General features: G+C 53.3%; 1 protein-coding gene across 2 annotated transcripts in view; it reads left to right on the plus strand.

Moving 5' to 3' along the window:
* Window positions 1-14,058, plus strand: part of GLI2 (GLI family zinc finger 2) — a 243,073-nt gene extending 229,015 nt beyond the window's left edge. For both annotated transcript variants that reach the window (XM_032353899.1, XM_032353900.1), the window contains 5 exons: window positions 1,212-1,361; window positions 5,254-5,418; window positions 6,693-6,974; window positions 8,582-8,918; window positions 9,765-14,058. In XM_032353899.1, coding sequence (XP_032209790.1) covers window positions 1,212-1,361; window positions 5,254-5,418; window positions 6,693-6,974; window positions 8,582-8,918; window positions 9,765-12,187 — 3,357 coding nt within the window. In that variant the 3' untranslated portion in view covers window positions 12,188-14,058. The remainder of the gene's footprint in view (window positions 1-1,211; window positions 1,362-5,253; window positions 5,419-6,692; window positions 6,975-8,581; window positions 8,919-9,764) is intronic.
* The last annotated feature ends 1,967 nt before the right edge of the window (window positions 14,059-16,025 follow it).

Consider the following 16,025-nt stretch of genomic DNA (forward strand, 5'->3'; position numbering starts at 1 on the left):
AGGGAGGCTCCCTGGTGGCCTTTAGGGAGATGCCCTAGAGGGAGAGGAAGCACAGGAGGTTCAGCATACTTTTTCAGTTCACTGCGTGAATGACCAATACCACCTTTTTTCACTCCCCTAGATAAATAAGCAACCTCAAAACCTAAGGACTAAAAGTCTGGAGGCCCCACACATACCCACACATCCTAAGCTCAGAGGTAGTAATACCCCTGCTCCAAGAGTATGGCAGCCTTCAGTTAAATCATCAAAGCAAGTGACTAATCCAAAGGGTCTACCTAGGGCAGCTTGCAATGTTTCCTGTGACAGAAAGGGAAATTTGGCCCCTTGTCCCACATCACGGGAGAAACTAATGGAGGTGGCACACATGTGATGAACCCGAGGCAGAAGCTGGAAGGTGTAGGTGTAGGGCTGGGGAAAGGAGAAAAGCTAGTCTGCATTCCTGGGCCACGGCAGTGCTACCTGAGATGCGTCTATGGACCCCACCTCCAGGAAGAGCTTCTTGACCTTGCACTTCACAGCTTCCCCCCTATGGCCCCACCTGCCCGGGGAAGCCCAAGGCCATGCCTCAAGATCAGTCATGCAGTCTTTGGCTGACCTGCTGTACCATCTTGGGCCATTGTGTGTCAGGGGCAGCCTCGCACCGTGCCCAGAGCCCAGCATCAGGGCACTACCCTTTCTTGCCGGGGCCCTGTCCAGACCACAAAAGATCTGGGTCTTGGTGAAAAGTGCCAGAACCAGCCTCTCAGAGGCTACTCTCAGAAGTAGAGATGAGGATCCCTTTATGTTTCCATTATGATTAAAAAAACAAAAACAAAACTTCAGGAATTACTGGGACAATAGGGGCAAGGTTGGGAGAAGCTTCGCATGCACTAACTGTGGGCATGTCTGCCTCACTGCAGTTCATTAGTGCCTACTGTTTGCAGCCCAGGAGCATCACCATCCTGACCAGAGCCTGGAGCCCAGCCTGGGGTGAGCGGGATGCCCTTGCCCATCACAGATGGCCACTCTGACCACTGACTAATTGGGAAATTTAGCTGAGACGAATAGCACACAGTAGATCTGCAGTTAGGGGCAGCTAATGAGAGCTGATGAAGAGGTGGGGGCCCGGCACCCAGGCAGTGGTCTTGTCAGGCAGTGGGCGTTGTGTCTGCACAGAGGAGGTGGGGTCTGCAGGGGCGGGAGGCCAGGCTCACCGTCACCTTTCCCGGCAGCACATCAACAACGAGCACATCCACGGCGAGAAGAAGGAGTTTGTGTGCCGCTGGCAGGCCTGCACCCGGGAGCAGAAGCCCTTCAAGGCGCAGTACATGCTCGTCGTGCACATGCGCAGACACACGGGCGAGAAGCCCCACAAGTGTACGGTGAGTGGAGCTTCCAGTGCCCTGCCACGCGGTGTCTCGACGCTTCAGGTGCAGCCCTTCCCCTCCACCCCCTCGGTCTCCACGGAGGACAGCATTGTGGTCTCCACAGAGGACAGCCGAGCGCCTGGGGCTGATGAGGGCTGTGTTAGGCATGGCTGGCCACGGCACCATCTGGGCCCCACAACGTGTTGTCCTGTGTGCTCCTGCCCTGAGAGTTCCGACCTTGGGGAGTTCTTGAGGCTGGTCACCTTTCTCTCCCAGACCTCTGATAGATTCCAGGAATGGGTGCATCTTGGTAATTGCAGTGGGGAGGTGCTGGTGGCTCTGTAGTTGTGACTGTGTGGCCATGAACCCCGTGGCGGGACTATACCCCTGCAGTTCAGCCCTGCACAGAGAAAAGTTTACTGACGAGTTGCTGAAGCAACATCCCTTTGGTTAAATTTTTAAATTATTTTTCTTTTTTTTTCTTTTAATTTTTTTGAAGATTTTCTTTATTTGAGAGAAAGAGAGGATAAGAGCAGGGTTGGAGGCGGGGTGGGGGGAGACAGAGGGAGAAGGAGAAGCAGACTCCCTGAGGAGCAGGGAGCCAAAACAGGACTCGATCCCAGGACCCAGGATCATACCTGAGCAAAGGCAGACTCTTAAGCAACAGAGCCACCCAGTTGCCCTGAATTTTTTTTTTTTAAATGGACACAAAAATAAAATCTTCTAGACATTTTCCCTTGTGGTTTCAACATAATTGGTGACTATGATTAGCGAGACCTTTTTTTAGCACACATGACTTGTCCCTCTTTAAAAGGACCACTAGTCCAGTGATGCCCTGCCCTGATGCTGCTAAAGCCTCTGGGAATTCTCCATGAATTACCTTATAATTCTGAGATAGACATTTTGCTCTCATTTTAATATCTCTGAATTCAGGCTGTCTTAAAATTGGTAGTGATGGGGATTCAACAAAATATGCCACCTTTGTTGGCAAGTGTTATTTTTTTAATTGAGATAAAACTCTCGTGCCATAAATTCACCCTTTAAAAAATGTACAAGTCAGTGATTTTCTGTATGTTCACTAAGTTGTGCAACCATCACTGCTAGCTAATTTCAGAACATTGTCATCACCCCCAAAAGAAAACCCAGACCTATTTGCAGTCACTCCCTGTCCTCTTTCCCCCTACTCCCTAACAACCACTAATCTGCTGCCCCATCTCTATGAATTGCTCTGTTCCAGACAATTCATTAAAACAAAATCACACAATGGGCAGCATTTGTGTTTGGCTTTGTTCACTCAGAGAGTTTTCAAGGTTCATCTCTACCGTAGCATGTATCAATACATCGTTTCTGTTTATGACTAAACAACAGTTCATTGTACACAAAAATCCTAGTATTTTTACCCATTTATCCAGTTGATGGATATTTGCATTGTTTTCACTTGTTGGCTATTATAAAAAAAGCTGCTGTGAACATTAGTACACGAGTTTTCAATCCTCTTGTGTATGTACCTAGAGTAGAATTGCTGGGGCATATGGTAACTCTGTGTTCAACTTTTGGAGGACCAGCCAGACTGCTTCCCAAAAAGGCTGCACCATTTTATATTCCCATTAGCACTATCTGAGGGTTCTGATTTCTCCACATCCTTCCTAACACTTGCTTTTGATTACACTCATCTTAGGGGATGTGAAGTGGCATTTCATTATGATTTTGATTAGTGATTCCCTAATGACTGTGATGTTGAGCATCTTTTCATATGCCTATTGATCATTTGTGTACCATTTTTAGAGATATGTGTACTCAAATATTTCACCCATTTTTAAATTGAGTTATTTGTTTCTATTGTTGGGTTGTAGTAGTTCTAAACCCTTGTCAAATATATGACTTTCCAGTATTTTCTCCCATTTCTGTGGATTTTCTTTTCATTTTCTTGATGGTTTCCTTTGAAGCACCAAAGTTTTTAATTTTGATGAAATCCAGTTTTTTAATTCTTTGTGCTTTTGGTGCCGTATCTAAGAAGCCATTGCCTAATCCAAGGTCACAAAAATATATCCCTATGTTTTCTTATGTGAGTTTTACAGTTTATAAATATATAAATATATAGTCTTTTACAGTTTATAAATATATAGTCTTATTTACATAAATATATATTTATGTATAAGTATATATATTATAAATATATAAATAAATATAAATATATAGTTTTATAGGGTAGCTCTACCATTTAGGTCTTGAATCCATTTTGAGTCCATTTGGGTATATGGTGTGAGGTAGGGGTCCAGCTTCATTCTTTTTGCATGTGGCTGTCCAGGTGTCCTGATCCAATTTGTTGAAGAGACTGTTCTTTTCCCCATTGAATGGCCTTAATGCCCTTCTCAAAAATCACTGGACCCTCATATATATGAGTTTATTTCTAAACACTCACTTCTGGTCTGTTGATCTCTATGTCTGTCCTTATAGCACCACCCACAGTCTTGATTACTATAGTTTTGTAGTAAATTTTGAATTGGGGAAGTGTCAGTCCTCCAGATTTGTCCTCCTTTTGCAAGATTATTTTTGGCTCTTCTGGGTCCTTTGCAGCAAGTTATTTTTGTAACATTCTGAGTGCTAGCAAACCTTAGCCCTGTGGTACAAACTGTGTATTGTAGAAACAGATCAATATACCAAATATACCCAATCACTGGTCAGAAATAAAGGGGAAGATGTGAAGACACATAATAACCCAGTTCCTAATAGGGTTTATGTGTCATTCGAAGGGCAGTTTTCATAGGAACATTAGATGTTATTGCACTATCTTGGAAATAGGTTCAGAACCTCCTACAATAATCCATTCTCCCTTCCTTCCTCCCTCTCTGCCACTCTCTCTTGCTCCCTCCCTCCTTCTTTCCTTCCTTTCCAAAAACGCTTCTTGAGTGCCAAAAAAAATTTTTTTCACCAGATATTAACTACTAGGAACTAAAATGAACAAGATCTAGAAGATACCTCTTCTCTTGGAGCTGGCATCCTAATGGGAAGGCCAGATAACAAAATGACAAAGATTATAAATTGCGGTAGGGAATATAAAGAGAAAAAGGGTAGTCTTATGATTAAGAAGATCAGAGAAATTCTTCTAGAGGAAATACCAGAAGATATTCAGAGGGAGTGAACCAGGCCAGGACCCCGGTAGCCAGGGGTGGTGTGTGCAAAGGCCCCACACTGAGAAGAACTTAGTGGGGTCAAGGAACTGAAAGGGGTCCAGCATGGCCAGAACAAAGGTGAGGGTGGCCAACTCACTCAAGGATTTGGAGCACACTGGATTTTATTTTATCTTAATAGGCTCCAAGTCCAACGTGGAGCCCAACATAGGGCTTGAACTCAAGATCCTCAGATCAAGACCTGAGCTGAGATCAAGAGTCAGACACTTAACTGACTGAAATCCAGGGGCCTCTGGATTTTATTTTCAGTGCCTTTTAACACAACCATTCTAATCAGGCAGTGGCACTGGAAACAGTTAAAAATAGTATTTTCAAAGAGTTTTTAATGATACGGGAAGATTCTTAGCATGTGCCGTTGACTTTAACAAACAGAATATGTAACAAAATACGTGATATGTTCCCACTTGTGATTTGAACATTCAGGATGAACTGTCAAGTCCCCAGAGAGAGACTTACCTGGATGTCGGCAGTGGCTATTCCTGGCAGCCAATGGTTTTCATTTCTCTTTTTGCACTTTTCTGTCTTTCCCAAATGTTCTAGAGTAGTCTTGTGTCATTTTATCATCAGAAAGCAGGGTGGATATTGTTAAAATCCTGGGCGCACAAGTGGAGTGTGGAGGGATGGATCTGGGGAGGAGGCAGCAGACCAGCCCCTGAGGTCGGGATCCCTGCGTTGGGTCTGGGGCACCCTCACTAACCGAAACCACCTCTTCCCAGTTCGAGGGATGCTCAAAGGCCTACTCTCGCCTGGAGAATCTGAAGACACACCTGCGTTCCCACACTGGGGAGAAACCGTACGTGTGCGAGCACGAGGGTTGCAACAAGGCCTTCTCCAATGCCTCCGACCGCGCCAAGCACCAGAACCGCACCCACTCCAACGAGGTACCCCGCCAGGGTGTGCACAGTGTGTGCACGTGGGGCCCCTCTGACGCGTATGTAATTGTACCACCCCGTGGCTTCTAGTAGGCTGTTAAGTAGCTAGGTGCCTGATGCCCCTAGCCCCCTCCACAGTCTGAGTTCAGGACGGATCGGCAGGGCCCTGCCCCTCCACCCTGAGCAGCTGGCAATGACGTGCTACAGCTGCTGCTGCTGTCTGACCTATCGTAGCTGTCAGCCCCTCACTGATAAGCCACAGAGCAGCCTTTGTCTCCCTCCCAGGTAGCCAGACGCCCTGGCAGGACTGACAGAACCCAGGGTGAGAAGTTCACTGTACCGGCCTCCCAGTCCAGGCCAAGACACTCAACTGCTTTTGCTCAGGTAGACTCAGGAAGGAACATTTCTAAAACCTTAGATACGTTTTGGATCCCAAGAGGATTTCCTCCAATGCTTGTAAGAAATCAGAGGCATTCCCTAAGGAATCTAAGGCCCCCAGGGTCTCTACAGACAAGAGCTAGCCTTGGAAAGGGGTGTGTTTATGTATGTGTGTGGATGTTTGTGTGGATGTGGATGTACGTGTGTATGTATTATGTGGGTCTGTGTGGATGTGTATTTGTAGGACACGTGTGCGTGTTTGTGCACTTGTGCACATGTACATGTGTATGTGCGTGTGTATGTATGGTGTGTATGCATGGACATGTGTGTATGTGTGAATGTGTGTGGAAGGGTACTAGGGAGTGTGTCTACATGTAGATGTGGGCTGCGTGTGTGTGCGTATGTGTGTACTCAGGACTGAGGTTCAGAAACCCTGGGTTTTCATCCCATTCCTGAGTGACTTTGAGCCAGTTTCTTTGCCTCTATGAACCTGTTTTTCTTGAGAGAGATCGGGGTGTTAACCCTATCTAATAGAAAATAGTATAATTTTCTATTTTTATACTACTTTCTATAGTATAATAGTATAATAAAATAATAGAAAATTCAAGTGCCTTGATCCACAGGGAGGCGGCTTTGCAATCACACCAAACCCCGTGTCCCCGACCCCCTCCCTGGTCTCTGATCTGTGTCCCCAGCTTGTGATGAGGGCTTCCTCAGCTATGCACTTACCCACATACAAAGATGGCAGATCAGACTCATGGGGCTGAGCTCCTGCAGACCTGGAGCTGGCCTGGCTCCATCCAGCACCTTCTGACTATACCAGCCAAAGGACGTGGCATCGCTCCAGGAGAATGGGGAGTGCTCTCACTCAGAGTCTCATAACACATGTCTGCTTCTCTTCCCAGAAACCCTATATCTGCAAGATCCCAGGCTGTACCAAGCGATACACGGACCCCAGCTCTCTCCGGAAGCACGTGAAAACGGTACATGGCCCAGACGCTCACGTCACCAAGAAGCAGCGCAACGATGTGCACCTCCGTGCCCCCCTGCTCAAGGAGAATGGGGACAATGAGGCCAGTGCTGAGCCCGGTGGCCGGGGCTCTGAGGAGAGTGCTGAGGCCAGCAGCACCAGCCAGGCCGTGGAGGACTGCCTACACATCAAAGCCATCAAGACCGAGAGCTCCGGGGTAAGCAGAGCAGGGCAGTGCAGGCCCCAGTGCATGCCTCCCGCCCCCAGGAGATCAAGCCCAGCAGCACGAGGGCCCAGAGCCCCAACTGCAGCTGTGGGCTCTGTCTCGGGATCCCCTCCTCTAAGCGCACGACAACATCCTCCTCTCTCCAGCTCAACTTTCCTCCCTTCACGACCTTGGGCCTCTTATAGAACCTGTCTTGTGCCAGGTCCCGTAGTTCTAGGCAGGGCCGTGGGCCACAGGGATGCCTGGTCCCACATGGTCAGTCTGTGGGTGGTTCCTGGGATTTGCCTTTCCAACCAGCACCCAAGAGCTACAGTTGGTCCCCTTCCCTCTGTCCTGTCTCTGTGTCCTTGCCCCTGTGGCCTCCACTCCTTTTGTTCTAACCATCTGTTCTTTGTTTCCACCTCTTTCTCTCGACTGTACCTCCCCTAAGGATAGACGGTACTGAGGTGAGCAGGGAAGCCCGGCCGCGGTGTGGGCGGGCTGGCGTGCTGAGGGCGGGCTGGGGTATTGGTCCCAGCCTGCGGCTTGGGCGCAGGCTGATAGGGCAGTCCAGGCCCCTCAGGAGTCTAGTAAGATGGGTTTGGGTCGGTGGGCATCAGGCACTGCAGGTAGAACCCCCAGGACAGATAAAGGCTGGAGGCAGGAATCAGGCTGGCAGCTACAGGAGCGAACCATGGGGACGGAACCTCCCCGAGAGACAGGGCTGAGAGGAGGCGCAAGTTCAGGGCACAGAGGAGGAAAGGACCAGCCAATGGAGGGTCTTGAGTGCCAACCTGAGAAATGCAGGTCTTGCCATGGGCAGAAGGGAGCACTGTCACCGAAAATTCTGGAATTTGGGAGCATCTGGCCTGGGAATGAGCCCACAGGTGCTACATCTGAAGTGAGCCTCAGCTGGGCTTAGAGCCCAGGTCCCAGTGGAGGCAGCCCAGGTTGTGTGGAGTCCTGCATTGTACACATGAGCCCCCCTCTGCATGGACCAGAGTGGGGGTTGGTTCAGAGTGGCCCGTCAGTCAAGGGCTTGTGTCCAGCAGGTCCACACTCCCTGGTCTTCCTGGCCCTTTCCAATAACCTGCCTCTGGCCTGTTGAGAAGGCACCAGGTCAACAGGCCCCCACAGCTCCTTGTTCCATCACACAGCACGTCCCTGTTTTTGGGAACACTGAGCACCCTCTTGGATGTCAACTTCACGCAGCCGTGGCTGCCTCTGTGGGGCAGACCCCAAGTGTCCCCACATACTGAAAGCTCAGCATGCAGAGCTCTGGCCCAGCTGCTGGCCCAGACAACCAAGGAGTGGGAGGCAGGAAAATGTGGCGCCTTCCACCTCTCAGGTGCCTTCTGCCTACCAGAAGCTTTCCATACAGCCACTGACCCTGTTCCAGAGACAGCTCAGGTGCCTCTTCTAGTTGGGGGAGCTGAGGTTCAGAGAAGTGAGGTGGCTGGGCCACCTGCTGCAGACAGACAGTGATGCTCAAAAGCTCTCTGCATGGCGGCCTCCTTCCCAGGTGTGCAAGGGCACAGCGTGTGTACACACAGGGGCAAGGGCCAGGGGGATTCTCGCATTCTCTGAGTCTGTGTCTTCTCACACCCCTCACCCCGTAGCTGTGTCAGTCCAGCCCCGGGGCCCAGTCATCCTGCAGCAGTGAGCCCTCTCCCCTGGGCAGTGCCCCCAACAATGACAGCGGCGTGGAGATGCCAGGGACAGGGCCCGGGAGCCTGGGAGACCTGACAGCTCTGGATGACACGCCCCCGGGGGCCGATGCCTCAGCCCTGGCCGCTCCCTCTGCTGGTGGCTTGCAGCTGCGCAAACATATGACGGCCATGCACCGGTTCGAGCAGCTCAAGAAGGAGAAGCTCAAGTCGCTCAAGGATTCCTGCTCCTGGGCTGGGCCGGCTCCACACACCCGGAACACCAAGCTGCCTCCCCTCCCAGGAAGTGGTAAGAGGGGGCCCGGGTGTGTGGGCAGGGGCGGGACAGGGTCTGGGCCAAGCACCCGGTAGATTCACCTGATCGAGCGCCATGTCCATCTCACTGGATGCCCACAATAGAATAGATCTCACCAGCCCATTGCACAGATGAAAAAAAGTGAGGCTTGGAGAGGGGAGAGTGCCCCATTCAGCTCAAGGGCAGGCCCGAGTGGCTCCAAAGCCTGTACTCTTCCAGCTCTACTGTGCTTCTGCTCTGGGCACTGTGGCCAAGGCCCTAGGGAGGAGAGCACTATAATCCCTGCTCTGGGCACTATGGCCAAGGCCCTAGGGAGGAGAGCACTATAATCCCAGCCCCTGTGTTTAGAAGGCCATGCTGTGAGAAGCACACTGGACCGGGGAAGGAGCCAGGGAGCGAGGACAGAGCTCGGGCTGGGGCTGGGCAGAGGAGAGAGACAGCACGTCAGCTAGGGAAGCACAGGGACTTCTGCATAAAGTCAGTTTCAAGAGGTGCTGGCCAGGCTTCAGGAACCAAGGCGACTCTGTGCCAGACAGTTAGCTGGACCCACAGCCAGTGTGGTGGACACTGAGACGCACCACCCAGGTGTCTCTTGAAGGGAGGCTTTGTTGCCCCAACTGTTGCAGGAACTGCAGGCAAATGGCCTTCAACTCCTGGCCTCATACAGAAATCGCCTGGGCTGTAGACTGCTGCCTCCCCCAAGGTCACCCTTTTCCGGGGTGGCCCCCATCCAGGGACTGGGGGTGTACAGGGCTCCAGCGGCCACAGGCTGAGCTGGGTCAAAGCCGGCAGAGCACCCGCGCCCTGGCCCGGGTTGCTGACCCCTCTCCTTTCCCGCAGGCTCCATCCTGGAAAACCTCAGCGGCGGCGGGCCAGCCGGGCTGCTGCCCAACCCACGTTTGTCGGAGCTGTCCGCGAGCGAGGTGACCATGCTGAGCCACCTGCAGGAGCGCCGCGACAGCTCCACCAGCACAGTCAGCTCCGCCTACACCGTGAGCCGCCGCTCCTCCGGCATCTCTCCCTACTTCTCCAGCCGCCGCTCCAGCGAGGCGTCGCCCCTAGGCGCCGGCCGCCCCCACAACGCCAGCTCGGCCGACTCCTACGACCCGATCTCCACCGACGCGTCGCGGCGATCGAGCGAGGCCAGCCAGTGCAGCGGCGTCGGGGGCGGCGGGGGCGCGGGGCCGCTCAGCCTCACTCCGGCGCAGCAGTACAGCCTGCGGGCCAAGTATGCAGCCGCCACCGGTGGGCCGCCCCCAACCCCGCTGCCAGGCCTGGAGCGCGCGAGCCTGCGGACCAGGCTGGCGCCACCCGCCCCCTGCCCGCGCCCGCTGGGGCCTCGGCGGGGCAGCGATGGGCCCGCCCACGGCCACGCGGGGCCCGCGCCCGCCTTCCCCCACGAGGCGCCAGGCGGCGGGGCGCGGCGGGCCAGCGACCCAGTGAGACGGCCCGACACCCTGGCCGCGCCGAGGGTGCAGCGCTTCCACAGCGCGCATGATGTGAACCCGGCCCCGCTGCCGCCCTGCGCCGACCGGCGAAGCCTCCGCCTGTCAGGCCCCATGAACGCCGATGGCGGCCTGGGCCGCAGCGCCTACTCGCCCCGTCCGCCCAGCATCAGCGAGCACGTGACTATGGAGGCCTTAGTTGCGGGCGCGGACAGCGCAGGGCCCGACATGGGCCTCGTGCTGCCCGAGGACGACCTTGTGCTGCCCGACGACGTGGTGCAGTACATCAAGGCACACGCCGGTGGGGCCCTGGACGACAGCCCCCCGCAGGCCTACCCCCCCGAAAGCACCTGCTTCTCCGAGAACCCCAAACTGCCCAGCCCGGGGCTGCATGGCACGCGCAGGATGGTGGCCGCCGACTCCAACGTGGGCCCCTCCGTCCCGGGGCTGGGAGGCTGCCAGCTGGGCTACGGGGCCCCCTCCAGCCTGAACAAAAACAGCATGCCTGTGCAGTGGAATGAGGTGAGCTCCGGCACCGTGGATACGCTGGCCAGCCAGGGGAAGCCTTCTCCCTTCCCGCAGGGCAACCTGGCTGTGGTGCAGCAGAAGCCAGCCTTCGGCCAGTACACAGGCTATGGTCCTCAAGGTCTGCCCCTGAGCCCGGGGCCCCTGGACAGTGCACAGACACACTTCCAGGCCTGCGGGGGCAGCCCCTCTGTGCCTCGGATAAATTATATGCGGCAGCCAGGGACAGGTGGTCCGTGTCCCAATATGACCACCACCGGGAGCCCCCACACCAACTATGGCCAAGCCCACCCCCAGCTGAGCCCCAGTACCATGGGTGGGGCCCTGAACCCATACCCCCCATCCTGCAGCAACACGGTGGCCAAGCCAGTCCACCTGGGGCTCCCCCAGCATATGGAAGTTGCTCCCGAAGCTGCCATGATGGGCAGCAACCGCAGGGAACTTGGAATCACCAATTCCAACCTGACCGGGATGCCACCCCTTCACTCAACCCAGAGCTACCCACAGCAAAGCCATCACCTGGCAACTCCCATGAGCCAGGAGGGCTACCGCCAGGGCTCCCACCTTCTGCCTTCCCAGCAACCCGGCTTCATGGAGCCCCAACAGGGTGCTGTCGGGGTGGCCGGATCCAGCTTTGGCCTAGTGCAACCCCGGCCACCCGCTGAGCCCAGCCCTGCCGGCTGCCACCGTGGGGTGCGGGCTGGGCTGCAGCTGGCCTATGCCAGGGCCACCAGCCATGCCATGGCCACTGTGTCAGCCAACCAGGAGATGGTCGATGTGCCCAAAGGAGCGATGGGCAACGTGGTGTCCCGGCCTCCTCAGCCAGCCCCACAGGACGTGACCGGGACCCAGGATCACAGCATGCTCTATTACTATGGCCAGATCCACATGTACGAACAGAACGGAGGCCTGGAGAACCATGTGGGCTGCCAGGTTGTGCGGCCCCAGCCACCGCAGCCACAGGCTTGCCCAGACAGCATCCAGCCCCAGCCCTTGCCCTCACCAGGGGTCAACCAGGTGTCCAGCACAGTGGACTCCCAGCTCCTGGAGGCGCCCCAGATTGATTTTGATGCCATCATGGATGATGGCGATCACTCAAGCCTGCTTTCAGGCGCCCTGAGTCCCAGCCTCCTCCACAGCCTCTCCCAGAACTCCTCCTGCCTCACCACCCCCCGGAACTCCCTGACTCTCCCTTCCATCCCCACGGGCATCAGCAACATGGCTGTTGGGGACATGAGCTCCATGCTCACCAGCCTGGCCGAGGAGAGCAAATTCCTGAACATGATGACCTAAGGTCCCAGCCCTGGGCGCTCAGCAGACTGGGAGGAGCCATTACTTCCCAGAGCGTGGGGCTCTTGTCGATTTTGTCTTTTTCCAAAAAGAGTATTAAATAGGTCTGAGGGAGTATTGCCAATGGCCGGTTCAGACCACAGTGGCTTTAAGGGCAGGTTTGTGTGTATCCTGTCTGATTTTCTTTGGGGTTATTTTTCGGAACACTGCGAAAAGTCTCAATGAGAAAGGCAAGGTAGAAATGAAAAACTCGTTGGCACAGTGCTTCCCAGCCTTTGGTGTTTATGGGACCAAATTGTTCTGGCGTCTTTTCCTCTGTCATTTGGCTAATGAGGGATTCCATTGGCTGAGGGCTTTCCAAGTACATGAGGGAAGAGGGTAGAGGGAACCACATTTGGGTTTGAATCTGAAAGCCATACTGGATATTCGGATCCAGGAAGATAAGCTTCTCACTCTCATACGGGCGATGCAGAAGAATTCTATGAAGCTTACTTCTTGAGGCCTCTAACATCCCCCGTGCTGCAGAGGAAGAAAAAAATATCTTTACCTGGATTTGGAAGTACATCCTGATTCCAGGTTTGGTAGAGCGGGCACGTCTGCCCCACCCCCCAAATCCAGGTTTGTGACTGGCAGACTGTCCAAGTGCATACAAATGAATGAAGTATGGAAGGATTTCCAGAGAGGAGAAAGAAAAATTGTAGTCCTTGGGGCAAGCCCAGGAGCTGTCCCGGCTTCTCCACACCATGTTTGCAGTGTTCATGCATGTCGAATGTATCCCTTCCTGGAAAGAACACTTACTTCTAAATACCTCGGGGCTGCTGGAGCTGCTTTGGGTTAAGGATGGACCCAGGTGAGCCAAAGCCTGGCATGTGGCCTCGAGAAAGAGGGAGAACGCCAGGGGCCCAGCCTCAGGCCACCCTGAAGCTCCCTCATAAAAAAAGGAAGTCGTATGTTTACCCAATCCTGTTTCTCCAATGCACTGTCCACCCACCTTACCACGGAAAAGCCCAGGACTTGACAGCAGCCTCTGCCCAGGCTCCCAAGCTGTGTTGTCCGCTCACCTGCAGCCCAGTGGTCTGTGCCGAGGCACAGTGTGCGGTCCCTGGATCTTCTAGATTTCCTTCCCTCCATCCTCCTGCTCGTTTTGCAAAGTACGATGACCTGCATGGTGTTTTTGGTGGGGGTGGGAGGATGACAGGGTTGATTCTTGGGACCCTGAGGGACCATCACTGAGTTTTCCTGTTCAGTGCAACCCAGCCCCACCTGGAAATGGCATTTGGAGCTGGCATCAGAAGACATCGTTCCTGAACGTACTGGAGGGTAACTTGATGCCTCGTCCACACCACACACATACACACACCGCACACCATTCCCATGTTGAATTAGTGGCAACCTTGCTGAAACCAGCCGCACCACTATGAGCCTGATCCTGTGACCCTTGCCTCAACCGGGGCAGGACCAAAACCTTACTTGGACAGTCCACATTCCAGCACATCGGATGTTTTGTTAGGGTCCATAAACCAAGCCAATGCCAGATAACATCCCTGGGACCCCTCCAAGGGTCTGGGCTCAGTGACGGTGTTCACTCGCTCCCTGAGCTAAGATTTTGCTAGCCCTTCCCAGCCTGTGTATAGACTGTACAGAAGGCATCATCCCTGAAAATACTGTAGGTGAATCAGCAAGCCAAATTTATATCTCCAAAATATTTAGCTTTTTCTACATGCTATGAATTGAGATGACACGCTCAACTTGTAAATAAGTCTTTTTGTACATTAAAAAAGTAATTTTTTCATAATTTATTTTGTCTATCTGCTTCTTCCTTGACAGGAGTTAATGAGAACCTGAGCAGTAAATTTGGTGCATCTGAACAGAAACTAGGCTGTATTTTTTCACAACAGTGTCAAAATTGACTGTCGCGCCTTTGCTGAGAAATGTTTAATGCTGAAGACATTTAGTGGCTGTTTATTGTTGTCTCTGGGGGTGAGGGGTGGGCAGGGCTTGACGATTTACTAACCGGCTGTTCTTTCAGCAAGCTGATCTGAAGATCTAAGTTGCTTTGCCGAAACCTTGTGTACCAGACCGGGTATATTCCCAAGCACTTGTCCCAAAGCAATCCTCAGGTCGGGATTCCCTCTTTGATGGGTAATCTGATGAGCACTCTTGAGTCAGGGTGGGGGTCAGGGGAGAAGATAGACCTTTGTGCTCTGCTGGAAAAAGGAGAAAGGACAGGCAGGTGGATATGCCTGAGCCCTAGGAGGTGGCCCTGGCAAGGACTCGGGGCCAGGGGAGGCCGGGGCCCAGATCTAGTAAGCCAGCAGTCAACCATTAGCAGCGATCAGGCCGCTCTAGGGAACCTCAGGGAGCCAGTAAGCAGGGCGCAAGCACTGGGATGGTTTCTGGGACAGAAGAACAGCGGGGAGGGTCTAAGACTGGGTTCAAGGGGGTAGAAGTCCCCTTCTGTAGGGCCAGAAATGCTGGGCCCCTGAACCCCCTCCTCTCCATGAGAAAAAGCTTGCCACCCGGCTCAGAGAATGCAGAGCCAAAGCCACGTAGAGGGCATTCGGTTTGGCGGCATATGACAAAGTGGACTGAGGAAAGGAGGAAACCCCCAAGGAAAACAGAATTAAGTAGTTTGCCTTTCTGCTGGGCACCCAAAGTCTTCCGTGTATGACTGGCCATAGTTTCCTGCTAGAAAGACTATAGCCCGAGTCACTCTGGGGCCTCACTCTTCTGTGAGGAAGGCTCACTTAGCTGAGGGCACCCTCAGGAGGAGGTAAGGAGCATGCCTGCGCCCTATGTCTGCCTCCTTCTGAGCTTATTTGAAGGCCTGTGTTTCTCCTCTGCCTCACCACATGGTAAGTCTCTGGAAACAGCTCTGAGGGCAGAGGGAGGCCACAAATCGTTCAGTGCTGAGACTTGATGATTCACAGTGTTAAGAAGCCCATCATGGCTCCAGGCCTCCATCAGCTAACCTTGGCCAAGGTCATGCTGCATACCAATATCCAGGAAGCTTCGGCATGCTGAACCTCTATGAAACTTCTGAATCTAAGCCAACTGAGGGTTGGCTGATCTAGGTTGGGCTGTGCTGGGCAACTGGGGGAGGGGCTAATCCAATCAGCTTGGCTGGGGCACAACCCCACGGGACTCTCCTCTTCCTCGTAGGGCCAGGAGGCTGGCCTGGCCATTGCCTTCTCGTGGGGACGAAGCACAAGAGAATACGCAGATAAATGAGGATTCTCTTTAGGCTTCCTCTCTGAACCATGGAACTGGTCAAAGCAAGTCACTTGGCCAAAGCCATCGGCAGTGACATGGGCAAGTGCTTCCCTTCCATGGAAAGAAGAAGGAGAGAGTAAATATCTCTCAACAATATATAATCCCCCACAGTCTGCCCTCAAAGACTGTGATGCATGTCCCTCCCACATGTAGAATATATTCACCACAGGCTCCCCGAGATCTATACACTTGATCATCAGGCTCAAAGTCAAGGATCTTGCAGTCGACACCTGTCGTGGATGAGGCTCTTCTACCCAGACACTTAGGAACTAGAAAAGCTCTCAGCCCATCATGCACATGCACACTCCCAACGTACAGTGGTGGCATGCCCCTCTCCTATCTTGGTCATTGTGAAACAGTAGGGTTTCACTTTGAAACCCTCCTGAGCAACCATTTTCAGAGCCTCCCGCTGGGTGGAATGTTTCTTGAATTGTTCCCCAGTTCATTTTGCTGCATGGCTCTGGCTTCCTCAGTTGAGGTCATCTTCCCTTTGGCTCAGCCCTTCAGCTTCTGGGGAGGGCCTGGGGAAGCATGCCCTCCATGAGCACACAGTAACTCTTCAACCTCT

The sequence above is a fragment of the Mustela erminea genome, chromosome 8 (assembly GCF_009829155.1).
Source record: "Mustela erminea isolate mMusErm1 chromosome 8, mMusErm1.Pri, whole genome shotgun sequence".
Lineage (NCBI taxonomy): Eukaryota > Metazoa > Chordata > Mammalia > Carnivora > Mustelidae > Mustela > Mustela erminea.